Raw genomic sequence first — 15,191 nt, 5'->3', positions numbered from 1 at the left:
AGAAATAAGGAAACACATAAAACATACTTGAAATAAATGAATACATATTTATTTTCCTACATAAAGATTTCTTCCAAAGACGAAGAAAACCAATAGAAGAATGATTATGTTGTCTTTTTCTTATGTTCTCTAATCTACATTAGTGGGGGGAGATCCTCTCATGCACTCAAATTAAAAACAAAGAAAGAAACAACCCCCCCAAAAGCAAAACAAACAAACAAAAATTAAGGCAAATTTTCTCATGTATAAAGGGCTTTAAATTTTCATTTTTAGAGTAAACAAATCGAAGAGGTAATATCTAACAGACAAATTATGTTATTAATGCAAAAATTCATAAATACAATAGTTAAGGATGTTTTAGAGACAGAGTTTGCTGCAAGGGTAAGAACACACACTACTCAGAGTGAAGACCTGGAACTCTTATACCTAAGCCTGTACCATAGCCACCCTGAGTAGTTATGGCTATCATCTCTGAAGCCTCACTCTGCAGAGGCACACCCTCACATTGCCCAATCTGCTCACACAGGACAGAGTGATCAGGGGCCAGAATTTGGCATATAAAGCAGAACAGAACCAGTTGCTTCTTATATTTGCTTCTGATACTGTTGTGTTGACTCGCAACCTCAGGAACAGACACCATGGTGCACCTAACTGATGCTGAGAAGGCTACTGTTAGTGGCCTGTGGGGAAAGGTGAATGCTGATAATGTTGGCGCTGAGGCCCTGGGCAGGTTGGTATCCAGGTTACAAGGTAGCTCCTAAGTAGAAGTTTGGTGCTTGGAGACAGAGGTCTGCTTTCCAGCAGGCACTAACTTTTTTGTCTTCTGGCTATGTTTCCCTTTGTAGGCTGCTGGTTGTCTACCCTTGGACCCAGAGGTACTTTTCTAAATTTGGGGACCTGTCCTCTGCCTCTGCTATCATGGGTAACCCCCAGGTGAAGGCCCATGGCAAGAAGGTGATAAATGCCTTCAATGATGGCCTGAAACACTTGGACAACCTCAAGGGCACCTTTGCTCATCTGAGTGAACTCCACTGTGACAAGCTGCATGTGGATCCTGAGAACTTCAGGGTGAGTCTAATGGGCTCCCCACTGGGTGTCCTTCCTGTGGCTTTCCTGCTCAAATTCCTATCAGAAGGAAAGAGGAAGCAATTCTAGGGAGCAGTTTTGATGATGATGTGTGGATATGCCCTGTGGAGTGTTGACAGGAGTCCAGTTATTTTATCCTCTATTCACAATCACTTCTCCCTCTCACTCTGTTCTTCTATGTTGTCATTTCCTCTTTCTTTGGTAAACTTTTAATTTTTCTGTTGCAGGTTTAAAGTACATCTTTTATGTACTTTCTCTCTCTTTTTTTATTCAGCCATGAGGGTACCTTCTAGACTTTAAAAAACGTAGTACTTTCTCTTTTGTTTCAAGTGTTTCCTGCTACTTTACTCTGAGGACGTAAAGATCAATGATTCACTCATTCCACACCTGTAAGGAATAGTAGAACAATAATTGGCTTTCAGGCTAAGATGATAGGGAAATATATATTTTGCATATAAATTTTGTCTGCTAGAGGAATTCTTATCAAAATTGACCAGGAGAACTCAGTAGTCATTCTGCCTGTCTTTTAAGATTATAACTGCAAACTCCATTTGAAATGGGCCTGCAGTGTCTGATATTGTTGTTATACTTCATGTTGAAACATCTTCCCTCTTCCCACAGCTCCTGGGCAATATGATTGTGATTGTGTTGGGCCACCACCTGGGCAAGGAATTCACCCCCTGTGCACAGGCTGCCTTCCAGAAGGTGGTGGCTGGAGTGGCCAGTGCCCTGGCTCACAAGTACCACTAAACCTCTTTTCCTGCTCTTGTCTTTGTGCAATGGTCAATTGTTCCCAAGAGAGCATCTGTCAGTTGTTGTCAAAATGACAAAGACCTTTGAAAATCTGTCCTACTAATTAAAGGCATTTACTTTCACTGCAATGGTGTGTTAAATTAATTGTATCTCATAGAAGGGTTCATGCTTAGGTTTCAAGATACAAAGCAGTGAGCGTTCAGTTCTGACCTTGGGGAAATAAATGATTTGTGCTTCATGATATATGCTGGGACAGTAAGGTATAAGGCACAGCTCCTAATGCTCCCCTCTGAACACCTAAGAGAAAATTCAAGACATGGTTTCATTTACACACTAGATTTTGGTTACATTTTATGTAAATTACTTGTTTTCTCTAGTTTTCCTCATAAATGTCTCCTGTCTTTTCTCTTACCTACCCAGCACCTCACAGATTTCTAGCCAATAATTCTTCTTGCCTAAAATTACCACTATTCTCTAAAGTTTACCTAGCTACATTTATTTTTCCTGAATCTGTTACCTTAGACATCTCCAATAGCAATAGAGGTATGCTTAAAGAGAGAATAGAAGTGCTCTGTTTGTCATAACATGCCTCCACAGTCAATATTCACTATGAGTTTTCAAATGGTGTTTTCTCTGGGACCGTCACACATCACACCAGGCTCTGGCCTGAGTTAGGAGTTAAGAATGAGAGAAATATAAGAAATGGCACCCTTCACAATAGTCACAAATAATATAAAATACATCAGTGTGACTCTAACCAAGCAAGTGAAAGATTTGTATGACAAGAACTTCAAGTCTCCAGAGAACCAAATAATCCTATTGAAAATGGGGTACATTTGCAACTAAGGAATATTGAATGACTGAGAAGCACCTAAAGAAAATGTTCAGCATCCTTATTCATCAGGGAAATGCAAATAAAAATAGCCCTGAGATTCACTCTTACACCAGTCAGAATGGCTAAGTTCAAAAACTCAGGGGACAGCAGATGCAGGTGGTTTGCAAGCTGGTACTACTCTGGAAATAAGTCTGGAGGTTTCTTAGAAAATTGGACATAATGCTACCTGAGAACCTGGCTATATCACTCCTGGGCACACATTCAAAAGATACTCCAACACGTAACAAGGACACATGTTCCACTATGTTCATAACAGCCTTATTTATATTAGGCAGAAGCTGGAAAGAACTCAGATGTCCTTCAACAGAGGAACAGATACAGAAAGTATGGTACACTTATACAGTGGAATACTACTCAGCTATTACAAATAATGACTACATGAAATTCTGAGGCAAATGGATGGAACTAGAAAGTATCCTCTTGAGTGAGGTAACCCAGTCAGAAAACAACACACTTGGTATGCACTCACTGGTAAGTGGATATTAGCCTAAAAGCCTGGAATTCCCAAAAAATAATTACAGACTATATGAAGCTCAAGAAAAAGAAAGACCATAATGTGAATGCTTAAGTCCTTCTTAAAATGGTGAACAAAATACCTAAAGGAGGAAATACAGGGACAAAGAGTGGAGCAGGAACTAAAAGAAAGGTCATCCTGTGACTGTCCTACCTGGAGATCCATCCCATATGCAGCCACCAAATCCAGTCACTATTGCTGATGCCAACAAGTGCTTGCTGACAGGAATCTGATATTGATTTCTCCTGAAAGGCTCTGCCAGAGTCTTATAGATGCGGACCCTTGTAGCTAACCATCCAACTGAGCATGGGGACCCCATTGGAGGAGTTAGAGAAAGGTCTGAAGGAGCTGAAGGGGTTTTCAACCCCATAGGAAGAACAACAATATCAATTAACCAGAATCCCTAGGGACTAAACCACCAACAAAAGAGTATATACATGGAGGGACCCATGCCTCCAGCTGCATATGCAGCAGAGGATGGTAGTGTCTGGCATCAATAGGAGAAGCTCTTGGTCCTATGAAGACTGGTTTCCCCAGCATAGGAGAATGTTAGTGTGTTAAGTTGGGAATGATTGGGTGGGAGTATCTTCCTAGAAGTAGGGGGAGGAGGGGAAATGGAGTAACATTTGAAATGTAAATACAGAAATTATCCAATAATAAATAAAAACAGTCAACAAATGAAACATTTAAGACAATTTAAAGATGTTGATAACTGATATTATATTTTGTTTTTTGTACTTTTTTCATTGCTTACATTAACATTAAATGTTATAAAAATAATAATAAAAAAGACTAGAGAGAATAAGAATACCTAGTTTTTAAGGCTCATTACTGGTGTCTTATGCAATTTCCCTTAGATGAAAGCACTTATTTTTCTTAATAAATCTATCTTCAATATCCAGGAATGGGTTGATATCAAATCTCTTCTTCATAGAGTCGGACAACTTTTATTCTTATGGAGTTACTAGAATTAACACAATAGCTAATATACCCTCAATTTCTTTTTCTTTCTATAACCATCCAGGTTATGCTCAATTCTGGAAACTAAATATACGTTCCAAGTTTTCTATACTCTACTCTCTGTTACAGTAAGATTTTGAGATGACTACATTAATACGTGAACTTTATTTACAGAACGATCTGTATAGGCACAGAATAAAATAACCCAAATTTTATGAGATTGAGCCCTTGTCATAAGGCAAAAAAATGCAACTGTACATGAACTAAAGACTTAGAGTAAAATGAGAAATTAGATAACATAAAGAATAAAATATAGGATCCATTAAAATAGTTCTGAGCCCAGGTATTTCATGTCCCTCTTGAATGCAGCATCCAATGCTCTTAAATCTATATACCATTGTTCTCAAAGCAGTGTCTTCCATTTAAGCTTTTTATAACTGTCCCATAATTCCTATAAGTAGGACTTTTGCCTAGCTAGAAGGATAGGATGAGCAATCCATTTTGCAGTAGGTAGAGCCCTTGCCTACTTTTTCTTGGTTTGATGAACATTAGTAGTAGACACTGGTTCAAAGAGAGCTAGATGGTGTTGTACATCATTTCACAGTTGGACTCCTTGACTGAATCCTAATTATAATGTATTAGTTTTATTTTTCTCTGAAGCAGATGGAGGTGGTTGATTTACCCACATTGTTTTTAGGTACTGGGGAAGTGGGGTGGGTTCTAGTCCAGTAATCCTCTCTCGATCTGTAAGAAGAACCAGAGGCCTGATTGAATGTTACCCTCTGGATCAACTGGAGCTGGAGGTGTGGATGCAAATTCTCCCACACTCCTTTTCCAAGAAACAAAGACACTTTGCAGAATGTGTTTTTAAAAGTTATCTAGTAACTACACATTCAATAGTACTGAGAGTTCCAAAAATCCACAGGCTTTCAGGACAGAGACAGAGCTACTCCAGAGTCATTTCAGGAAGCATAATCTTACATTCCTGAGCAAGGAAAATCTTCCTAAAAGTCAGGCATGAAGTAAGAACCAGAGGTAGTCTGTCTGGTCATCCAGGATAGAGCCTAACATGACTGAAAGAAACTTCTTAACAAAGTGAATAAAATGATTCCTGATGATATTCTCACATACTCATAGATTGGTGCCCAGTTCAGTCATCATGATAGTCATCATTCAACAACGGATAGGAGCTGATACAGAGCCACAGTGTTTACTAGGAAGAGCAACGGGATCCCCAAAGAAGAGGAAGAGGAAGAATTCTAGGAGGCAGAGGAGTTGAGGACTTGACCAGAAGATGAATGACTAAACGAGTAAACAGGACTCATAGGGATAGGAGGAGAGAGACAGGAAGAGAGAGAGAGAGAGAGGGGGTGGGGAGAGACAGAGAGAGGGAGAGAGAGACAGAGAGAGGGAGAGAGAGACAGAGAGACAGAGAGACAGAGACAGAGACACACACAGAGAAACAGGGAGACAGACAGATTAAGAGACAGAGATAGAGAGAGACAGAGAAACAGAGACAGAGCAAGAGCTGAGCTAATCTACTGCTAAGAAGTGCTTGCTACTTCTCTTCATGGTTCAACACTTTCACATATCTCTCTCACACACATGAGTCATTCTCACCCTATGTCCCTCCCTCATCCTCTCATGCTGAAGCCTCCTTTCTGAGGTCCTCCTCCTCCTTTCATGTCTTCTCTTTGTGTGAACCTCAGAGCTTATTTAAGGCTTCCTGGGGGTTTTTAACATCAGAAAGTTAGCTTTTCTTAGCATGAAAAGTTGAGGACATTTTATGTTAGAGTTTTGAGGATGGAAGTAAAATGAGACGGGAAGGGCATGAAGATGAAACTTGAATAATTTAACAGTAATTGCAAATATAGAGAAGGAGCAAATGGGACTAGGTAAGGACTATCAAGCAAGAAAATGACTCTATGCAAACATAGTATACACCTGGAAGCAGAATGAGTGACTGAATCAGTGAGGGTGAGGGAAGTGAGGAGAGAGAGAGAGAGAGAGAGAGAGAGAGAGAGAGAGAGAGAGAGAGAGAGAAAGAGAGTTCTTGAACACAGGAAAAACACAGGGAAAGTCATTCAAGCTCCTTGCTACTGGATTTCCTTGTCAGTAGGAAAACCTTTCTTCTTTCCCTCCCTCTTTCTTTCTCTCTTTCAATTTTCCCTCCTTTCTCTCTCTCTCCTTTTCTTCACCCTTTCTATTTCACGAAACTTTCCATTTAAGTGACAGGAAGTCCTTCTGATATTCCAGACATCTGCAGATGATGACAGACAGAAAAACAGAACTGGACCATTCAATCTTTCCTTCCAGATAATGGGTTGTCTGAAAATTACTTTTAATCTTTGGGCTACAGCTAGCTTCGAATTCATTTTTTTTTCTGAATTGAGAGTTCTTTTTTTCTGTTTCTCCATCTCAAGAACTAAAAGAGAGAGAAATATCCAAGACATGATCAATTCAGCTGCATGCTACTTCCTCCAAATTACATGACTAAATGAACAAATTATAGAAATAAGGAAACACATAAAACATACTTGAAATAAATGAATACATATTTATTTTCCTACATAAAGATTTCTTCCAAAGACGAAGAAAACCAATAGAAGAATGATTATGTTGTCTTTTTCTTATGTTCTCTAATCTACATTAGTGGGGGGAGATCCTCTCATGCACTCAAATTAAAAACAAAGAAAGAAACAACCCCCCCAAAAGCAAAACAAACAAACAAAAATTAAGGCAAATTTTCTCATGTATAAAGGGCTTTAAATTTTCATTTTTAGAGTAAACAAATCGAAGAGGTAATATCTAACAGACAAATTATGTTATTAATGCAAAAATTCATAAATACAATAGTTAAGGATGTTTTAGAGACAGAGTTTGCTGCAAGGGTAAGAACACACACTACTCAGAGTGAAGACCTGGAACTCTTATACCTAAGCCTGTACCATAGCCACCCTGAGTAGTTATGGCTATCATCTCTGAAGCCTCACCCTGCAGAGGCACACCCTCACATTGGCAATCTGCTCACACAGGACAGAGTGATCAGGGGGCAGAATTTGGCATATAAAGCAGAACAGAATGAGTTGCTTCTTATATTTGCTTCTGATACTGTTGTGTTGACTCGCAACCTCAGGAACAGACACCATGGTGCACCTAACTGATGCTGAGAAGGCTACTGTTAATGGCCTGTGGGGAAAGGTGAACCCTGTTGAAATTGGCGCTGAGTCCCTTGCCAGGTTGGTATCCAGGTTACAAGGATACAGCTCCTAAGTAGAAGTTTGGTGCTTGGAGACAGAGGTCTGCTTTCCAGCAGGCACTAACTTTTATTGTCTCCTGGCTATGTTTCCCTTTGTAGTCTGCTTATTGTCTACCCTTGGACCCAGAGGTACTTTTCTAAATTTGGGGACCTGTCCTCTGTCTCTGCTATCATGGGTAACCCCCAGGTGAAGGCCCATGGCAAAAAGGTGATAAACGCCTTCGATGATGGCCTGAAACACTTGGACAACCTCAAGGGCACCTTTGGCAGCCTCAGTGAACTCCACTGTGACAAGCTGCATGTGGATCCTGAGAACTTCAGGGTGAGTCTGATGGGCTCCCCACTGGGTGTCTTTCCTGTGGCTTTCCTGGTCACCTTCCTATCAGAAGGAAAGAGGAAGCCACTCTAGGAAGCAGTTTTGATGAAGGTGTGTGGGTGTGCCCTGTGGAGTGTTGACAGGAGTCCAGTTATTTTATCCTCTACTCACAATCACTTCTCCCTCTCACTCTGTTCTATGTTATCATTTCGTCTTTCTTGAGTAAACTTTTAATTTTTAGTTGCGGTTTTTTCTTTTTTAAAAAAATTAATTAACTGACTTATTTACTTTCCATCCTGATCTCAGTTTCCCCTCCTCCTCTCTTACCTCCTCTTTCTATTACCCTACCTCTTTCTTTTCTCCTCATTTCAATTTTGTCTTTTTTATCTACTTTTTGTTTTCTTTTTTTTAAATTTTTTTTAATTTATTTAATACGTAATAATAATTCTTTGGTTTCCGGGTAAACATCCCCCTCCCCGCTCCCCTTCCTTATGGGTGTTCCCCTCCCAACCATCCCCCCATTGCCGCCCTCCCCCCAACAGTCTAGTTCACTGGGGGTTCAGTCTTAGCAGGACCCAGGGCTTCCCCTTCCACTGGTGCTCTTACTAGGATATTCATTGCTACCTATGAGGTCAGAGTCCAGGATCAGTCCATGCATAGTCTTTAGGTAGTGGCTTAGTCCCTGGAAGCTCTGGATGCTTGGCATTGTTGTACATATGGGGTCTCGAGCCCCTTCAAGCTCTTCCAGTTCTTTCTCTGATTCCTTCAACGGGGGTCCTATTCTCAGTTTAGTGGTTTGCTGCTGGCATTCGCCTCTGTATTTGCTGTATTCTGGCTGTGTCTCTCAGGAGAGATCTATATCCGGCTCCTGTCGGTCTCCACTTCTTTGCTTCATCCATCTTGTCTAATTGGGTGGCTGTATATGTATGGGCCACATGTGGGGCAGGCTCTGAATGGGAGTTCCTTCAGTCTCTGTTTTAATCTTTGCCTCTCTCTTCCCTGCCAAGGGTATTCTTGTTCCCCTTTTAGAGAAGGAGTGAAGCATTCACATTTTGATCATCCGTCTCGAGTTTCATTTGTTCTAGGCATCTAGGGTAATTCAAGCATTTGGGCCAAAAGCCACTTATCAGTGAGTGCATACCATGTATGTCTTTCTGTGTTTGGGTTAGCTCACTCAGGATGATATTTTCCAGTTCCAACCATTTGCCTACGAATTTCATAAAGCCGTTGTTTTTGATAGCTGTGTAATATTCCATTGTGTAGATGTACCACATTTTCTGTATCCATTCCTCTGTTGAAGGGCATCTGGGTTCTTTCCAGCTTCTGGCTATTATAAATAAGGCTGCGATGAACATAGTGGAGCACGTGCCTTTTGTATATGTTGGGGCATCTTTTGGGTATATGCCCAAGAGAGGTATAGCTGGATCCTCAGGCAGTTCAATGTCCAATTTTCTGAGGAACCTCCAGACTGATTTCCAGAATGGTTGTACCAGTCTGCAATCCCACCAACAATGGAGGAGTGTTCCTCTTTCTCCACATCCTCGCCAGCATCTGCTGTCACCTGAGTTTTTGATCTTAGCCATTCTCACTGGTGTGAGGTGAAATCTCAGGGTTGTTTTGATTTGCATTTTCCTTATGACTAAAGATGTTGAACATTTCTTTAGGTGTTTCTCAGCCATTCGGCATTCCTCAGCTGTGAATTCTTTGTTTAGCTCTGAACCCCATTTTTTAATAGGGTTATTTGTCTCCCTGCGGTCTAACTTCTTGAGTTCTTTGTATATTTTGGATATAAAGCCTCTATCTGTTGTAGGATTGGTAAAGATCTTTTCCCAATCTGTTGGTTGCCGATTTTTCCTATCACGGTGTCCTTAGCCTTACAGAAGCTTTGCAGTTTTATGAGATCCCATTTGTCGATTCTTGATCTTAGAGCATAAGCCATTGGTGTTTTGTTCAGGAAATTTTTTCCAGTGCCCATGTGTTCCAGATGCTTCCCTAGTTTTTCTTCTATAAGTTTGAGTGTATCAGGTTTGATGTGGAGGTCCTTGATCCACTTGGACTTAAGCTTTGTACAGGGTGATAAGCATGGATCGATCTGCATTCTTCTACATGTTGACCTCCAGTTGCACCAGCACCATTTGCTGAAAATGCTATCTTTTTTCCATTGGATGGTTTTGGCTCCTTTGTCAAAAATCATGTGACCATAGGTGTGTGGGTTCACTTCTGGGTCTTCAATTCTATTCCATTGGTCTATCTGTCTGTCTCTGTACCAATACCATGCAGTTTTTATCACTATTGCTCTGTAATACTGCTTGAGTTCAGGGATAGTGATTCCCCCTGAAGTCCTTTTACTGTTGAGGATAGTTTTAGCTATCCTGGGTTTTTTGTTATTCCAGATGAATTTGAAAATTGTTCTGTCTAACTCTTTGAAGAATTGGATTGGTATTTTGATGGGGATTGCATTGAATCTGTAGATCGCTTTTGGTAAAATGGCCATTTTTACTATATTAATCCTGCCAATCCATGAGCATGGGAGATCTTTCCATCTTCTGAGGTCTTCTTCAATTTCTTTCTTCAGTGTCTTAAAGTTCTTATTGTACAGATCTTTTACTTGCTTGGTTAAAGTCACACCGAGTTACTTTATATTATTTGGGTCTATTATGAAGGGTGTCGTTTCCCTAATTTCTTTCTCGGCTTGTTTCTCTTTTGTGTAGAGGAAGGCTACTGATTTATTTGAGTTAATTTTATACCCAGCCACTTTGCTGAAGTTGTTTATCAGCTTTAGTAGTTCTCTGGTGGAACTTTTGGGATCACTTAAATAAACTATCATATCATCTGCAAATAGTGATATTTTGACTTCTTCTTTTCCGATCTGTATCCCCTTGACCTCCTTTTGTTGTCTGATTGCTCTGGCTAGAACTTCAAGAACTATATTGAATAAGTAGGGAGAGAGTGGGCAGCCTTGTCTAGTCCCTGATTTTAGTGGGATTGCTTCAAGTTTCTCTCCATTTAGTTTAATGTTAGCAACTGGTTTGCTGTATATGGCTTTTACTATGTTTAGGTATGGGCCTTGAATTCCTATTCTTTCCAGGACTTTTATCATGAAGGGGTGTTGAATTTTGTCAAATGCTTTCTCAGCATCTAGTGAAATGATCATGTGGTTTTGTTCTTTCAGTTTGTTTATATAATGGATCACGTTGATGGTTTTCCGTATATTAAACCATCCCTGCATGCCTGGGATGAAGCCTACTTGATCATGGTGGATGATTGTTTTGATGTGCTCTTGAATTCGGTTTGCCAGAATTTTATTGAGTATTTTTGCGTCGATATTCATAAGGGAAATTGGTCTGAAGTTCTCTTTCTTTGTTGGGTCTTTGTGTGGTTTAGGTATAAGAGTAATTGTGGCTTCATAGAAGGAATTCGGGAGTGATCCATCTGTTTCAATTTTGTGGAATAGTTTGGATAATATTGTTATGAGGTCTTCTATGAAGGTTTGATAGAATTCTGCACTAAACCCGTCTGGACCTGGGCTCTTTTTGGTTGGGAGACCTTTAATGACTGCTTCTATTTCCTTAGGAGTTATGGGGTTGTTTAACTGGTTTATCTGTTCCTGATTTAACTTCGGTACCTGATATTTGTCTAGGAAATTGTCCATTTCCTGTACATTTTCAAGTTTTGTTGAATATAGGCTTTTATAGTAAGATCTGATGATTTTTTGAATTTCCTCTGAATCTGTAGTTATGTCTCCCTTTTCATTTCTGATTTTGTTAATTTGGACACACTCTCTGTGTCCTCTCGTTAGTCTGGCTAAGGGTTTATCTATCTTGTTGATTTTCTCAAAGAACCAACTTTTGGTTCTGTTGATTCTTTCTATGGTCCTTTTTGTTTCTACTTGGTTGATTTCAGCTCTGAGTTTCATTATTTCCTGCCTTCTACTCCTCCTGAGTGTATTTGCTTCTTTTTGTTCTAGAGCTTTTAGGTGTGCTGTCAAGCTGCTGACATATGCTCTTTCCTGTTTCTTTCTGCAGGCACTCAGCGCTATGAGTTTTCCTCTTAGCACAGCTTTCATTGTGTCCCATAAGTTTGGGTATGTTGTACCTTCATTTTCATTAAATTCTAAAAAGTTTTTAATTTCTTTCTTTATTTCTTCCTTGACTAGGTTATCATTGAGTAGAGCATTGTTCAATTTCCACGTATATGTGGGCATTCTTCCCTTATTGTTATTGAAGACCAGTTTTAGGCCGTGGTGGTCTGATAGCACGCATGGGATTATTTCTATCTTTCTGTACCTGTTGAGGCCCGTTTTTTGACCAACTATATGGTTAATTTTGGAGAAAGTACCATGAGGAGCTGAGAAGAAGGTATATCCTTTTGCTTTAGGATAGAATGTTCTATAAATATCTGTTAAGTCCATTTGGCTCATGACTTCTCTTAGTCTGTCTACGTCTCTGTGTAATTTCTGTTTCCATGATCTGTCCATTGATGAGAGTGGGGTGTTGAAATCTCCCACTATTATTGTGTGAGGTGTAATGTGTGTTTTGAGCTTTAGTAAGGTTTCTTTTACATATGTAGGTGCCCTTGTATTTGGGGCATAGATATTTAGGATTGAGAGTTCATCTTGGTGGATTTTTCCTTTGATGAATATGAAGTGTCCTTCCTTATCTTTTTTGATGACTTTTAATTGAAAATTTATTTTATTTGATATTAGAATGGCTACTCCAGCTTGCTTCTTCTGACCATTTGCTTGGAAAGTTGTTTTCCAGCCTTTCACCCTGAGGTAGTGTCTGTCTTTGTCTCTGAGGTGTGTTTCCTGTAGGCAGCAGAATGCAGGGTCCTCATTGCCTATCCAGTTTGTTAATCTATGTCTTTTTATTGGGGAGTTGAGGCCATTGATGTTGAGAGATATTAAGGAATAGTGATTATTGCTTCCTGTTATATTCATATTTGGATGTGAGTTTATGTTTTTGTGCTTTTCTTCTCTTTGTTTTGTTGCCAAGACGATTAGTTTCTTGCTTCTTCTAGGGTATAGCTTGCCTCCTTATGTTGGGCTTTACCATTTATTATCCTTTGTAGTGCTGGATTTGTAGAAAGATATTGTGTAAATTTGGTTTTGTCATGGAATATCTTGGTTTCTCCATCTATGTTAATTGAGAGTTTTGCAGGATACAGTTACCTGGGCTGGCACTTGTGTTCTCTTAGGGTCTGTATGACATCTGTCCAGGATCTTCTGGCCTTCATAGTTTCTGGCGAAAAGTCTGGTGTGATTCTGATAGGTCTGCCTTTATATGTTACTTGACCTCTTTCCCTTACGGCTTTTAATATTCTTTCTTTATTTTGTGCGTTTGGTGTTTTGACTATTATGTGACGGGAGGTGTTTCTTTTCTGGTCCAATCTATTTGGAGTTCTGTAGGCTTCCTGCATGCCCATGGGCATCTCTTTTTTTAGGTTAGGGAAGTTTTCTTCTATGATTCTGTTGAAGATATTTACTGGTCCCTTGAGCTGGGAGTCTTCACTCTCTTCTATACCTATTATCCTTATGTTTGATCCTCTCATTGAGTCCTGGATTTCCTGTATGTTTTGGACCAGTAGCTTTTTCCGCTTTACATTATCTTTGACAGTTGAGTCAATGATTTCTAGGGAATCTTCTGCTCCCGAGATTCTCTCTTCCATCTCTTGTACTCTGTTGGTGAGGCTTCTATCTACAGCTCCTTGTCTCTTCTTTTGATTTTCTATATCCAGGGTTGTTTCCATGTGTTCTTTCTTGATTGCTTCTATTTCCATTTTTAATTCCTTCAACTGTTTGATTGTGTTTTCCTGGAATTCTTTCAGGCATTTTTGCGATTCTTCTCTGTAGGCTTCTACTTGTTCTCTAAGGGAGTTCTTCACGTCTTTCTTGAAGGCCTCTAGCATCATGATCAAATATGATTTTGAAACTAGATCTTGCTTTTCTGGTGTGTTTGGATATTCCATGTTTATTTTGGTGGGAGAATTGGGCTCCGATGATGCCATGTAGTCTTGGTTTCTGTTGCTTGGGTTCCTGCGCTTGCCTCCTGCCATCAGATTATCTCTAGTGTTACTTTGTTCTGCTATTTCTGACAGTAGCTAGACTGTCCTATAAGCCTGTGTGTCAGGAGTGCTGTAGACCTGTTTTCCTGTTTTCTTTCAGCCAGTTATGGGGACAGAGTGTTCTGCTTTCGGGCTTGTAGTTTTTCCTCTCTACAGGTCTTTAGCTGTTCCTGTGGGCCTGTGTCTTGAGTTCACCAGGCAGGTCACTTGCAGGGGAAAAGTTGGTCCTACCTGAGGTTCCGAGGCTCAAGTGTGCTCGTGGGGTACTGCCTAAGTCCTCTCCACGGGGGCAGCAACCGAGGAGATCTGCGCCGCTCTTTCCGGGAGCCTCCGTGCACCAGGGTTCCAGATGGCATTTGGTGTTTTCTACTTTTTGTTTTCTTTTAAGTATTTCCTAGTAACTTGCTCTGAGGACAAGTTAGATATGTGAGTCCCTGTTTCTTCCCACAGCTCTAAAGAATAGTAGCAGCAATTGGCTTTCATGCCAGGGTGGAAGGGCTGCATTATTTTACATATAAATTCTGTTTGACATAGCAGAATTCTTGTTATAATTTTTCAGTACTTTAAGTTGGAAACAAAAACGCCATTTGAAATGAGCCTGAAGTGTCTGGTATTTTTGCTCTGCAATTATGTTGATGCTTCTTCCCTCTTCCCACAGCTCCTGGGCAATATGATTGTGATTATGATGGGCCACCACCTGGGCAAAGAATTCACCCCGAGTGCACAGGCTGCCTTCCAGAAGGTGGTGGCTGGAGTGGCCAGTGCCCTGGCTCACAAGTACCACTAAACCTCTTTTCCTGCTCTTGTCTTTGTTCAATGGTCAATTGTTCCCAAGAGAGCTTCTGTCAGTTGTTGTCAAAATGACAAAGACCTTTGAAAATCTGTCCTACTAATTAAAGGCATTTACTTTCACTGCAATGAAATATAGTGTTAAATGTGTTAAATTAATTGTGTCTCACAGAAGGGTTCATGCTAAGGTTTCAAGATACAAAGCAGTGAGGGTTCAGTTCTGACCTTGGGGAAATAAATGATTTGTGCTTCATGATATATGCTGGGACAGTAAGCTATAAGGCACAGCTCCTAATACTCCCCTCTGAACACCTAAGAGAAAATTCAAGACATGGTTTCATTTACACACTAGATTTTGGTTACATTTTATGTAAATTACTTGTTTTCTCTAGTTTTCCTCATAAATGTCTCCTGTCTTTTCTCTTACCTACCCAGCACCTCACAGATTTCTAGTCAATAATTATTCTTGCCTAAAATTACCATTATTCTCTAAAGCTTTCCCTCCATGTTTACCTAGCTAAGTTTATTTTCTTCTGAATCTGTTACCTTAGACATC

The 15,191-nt window shown here is 40.0% G+C and overlaps 2 protein-coding genes across 3 annotated transcripts; both read left to right on the top strand.

Moving 5' to 3' along the window:
• Nucleotides 1-588: 588 nt before the first annotated feature.
• Hbbl1 (hemoglobin subunit beta like 1) lies at nt 589-1,965 on the top strand. Its single transcript, NM_001113223.2, has 3 exons — nt 589-730; nt 846-1,068; nt 1,708-1,965. The coding sequence occupies exons 1-3, from the start codon at nt 639-641 to the stop codon at nt 1,834-1,836; spliced, it is 444 nt and encodes a 147-aa protein (NP_001106694.1). The 5' UTR covers nt 589-638; the 3' UTR covers nt 1,837-1,965.
• Nucleotides 1,966-7,246: 5,281 nt separating this feature from the next.
• Nucleotides 7,247-14,760, top strand: Hbb-b1 (hemoglobin, beta adult major chain). Of its 2 annotated transcripts, none has more exons than XM_006229913.5 (3): nt 7,247-7,447; nt 7,567-7,789; nt 14,235-14,561. In XM_006229913.5, exons 1-3 carry the CDS (start codon nt 7,356-7,358, stop codon nt 14,274-14,276), a joined length of 357 nt encoding a protein of 118 aa, XP_006229975.3. In that variant the 5' UTR covers nt 7,247-7,355; the 3' UTR covers nt 14,277-14,561. The 2 variants fall into 2 exon arrangements, with proteins under 2 accessions (XP_006229975.3, NP_942071.2); NM_198776.2 differs by having other exon boundaries at nt 7,304-7,447; nt 14,505-14,760.
• The last annotated feature ends 431 nt before the right edge of the window (nt 14,761-15,191 follow it).

Source organism: Rattus norvegicus, chromosome 1, assembly GCF_036323735.1.
Source record: "Rattus norvegicus strain BN/NHsdMcwi chromosome 1, GRCr8, whole genome shotgun sequence".
In the NCBI taxonomy this organism is placed as follows: Eukaryota; Metazoa; Chordata; class Mammalia; order Rodentia; family Muridae; genus Rattus; species Rattus norvegicus.
This window is presented reverse-complemented; position numbering and strand designations above follow the sequence as displayed.

Bases quoted from the DNA above. Each gene is read 5' to 3' on its own strand.
- Hbb-b1 (NM_198776.2), top strand. From the start codon at position 7,356: ATGGTGCACCTAACTGATGCTGAGAAGGCTACTGTTAATGGCCTGTGG. The intron at 7,448-7,566 runs GTTGGTATCCAG...TTCCCTTTGTAG, and splicing joins GGCGCTGAGTCCCTTGCCAG to TCTGCTTATTGTCTACCCTT. The intron at 7,790-14,504 runs GTGAGTCTGATG...CTCTTCCCACAG, and splicing joins TGGATCCTGAGAACTTCAGG to CTCCTGGGCAATATGATTGT.
- Hbbl1 (NM_001113223.2), top strand. From the start codon at position 639: ATGGTGCACCTAACTGATGCTGAGAAGGCTACTGTTAGTGGCCTGTGG. The intron at 731-845 runs GTTGGTATCCAG...TTCCCTTTGTAG, and splicing joins GGCGCTGAGGCCCTGGGCAG to GCTGCTGGTTGTCTACCCTT. The intron at 1,069-1,707 runs GTGAGTCTAATG...CTCTTCCCACAG, and splicing joins TGGATCCTGAGAACTTCAGG to CTCCTGGGCAATATGATTGT.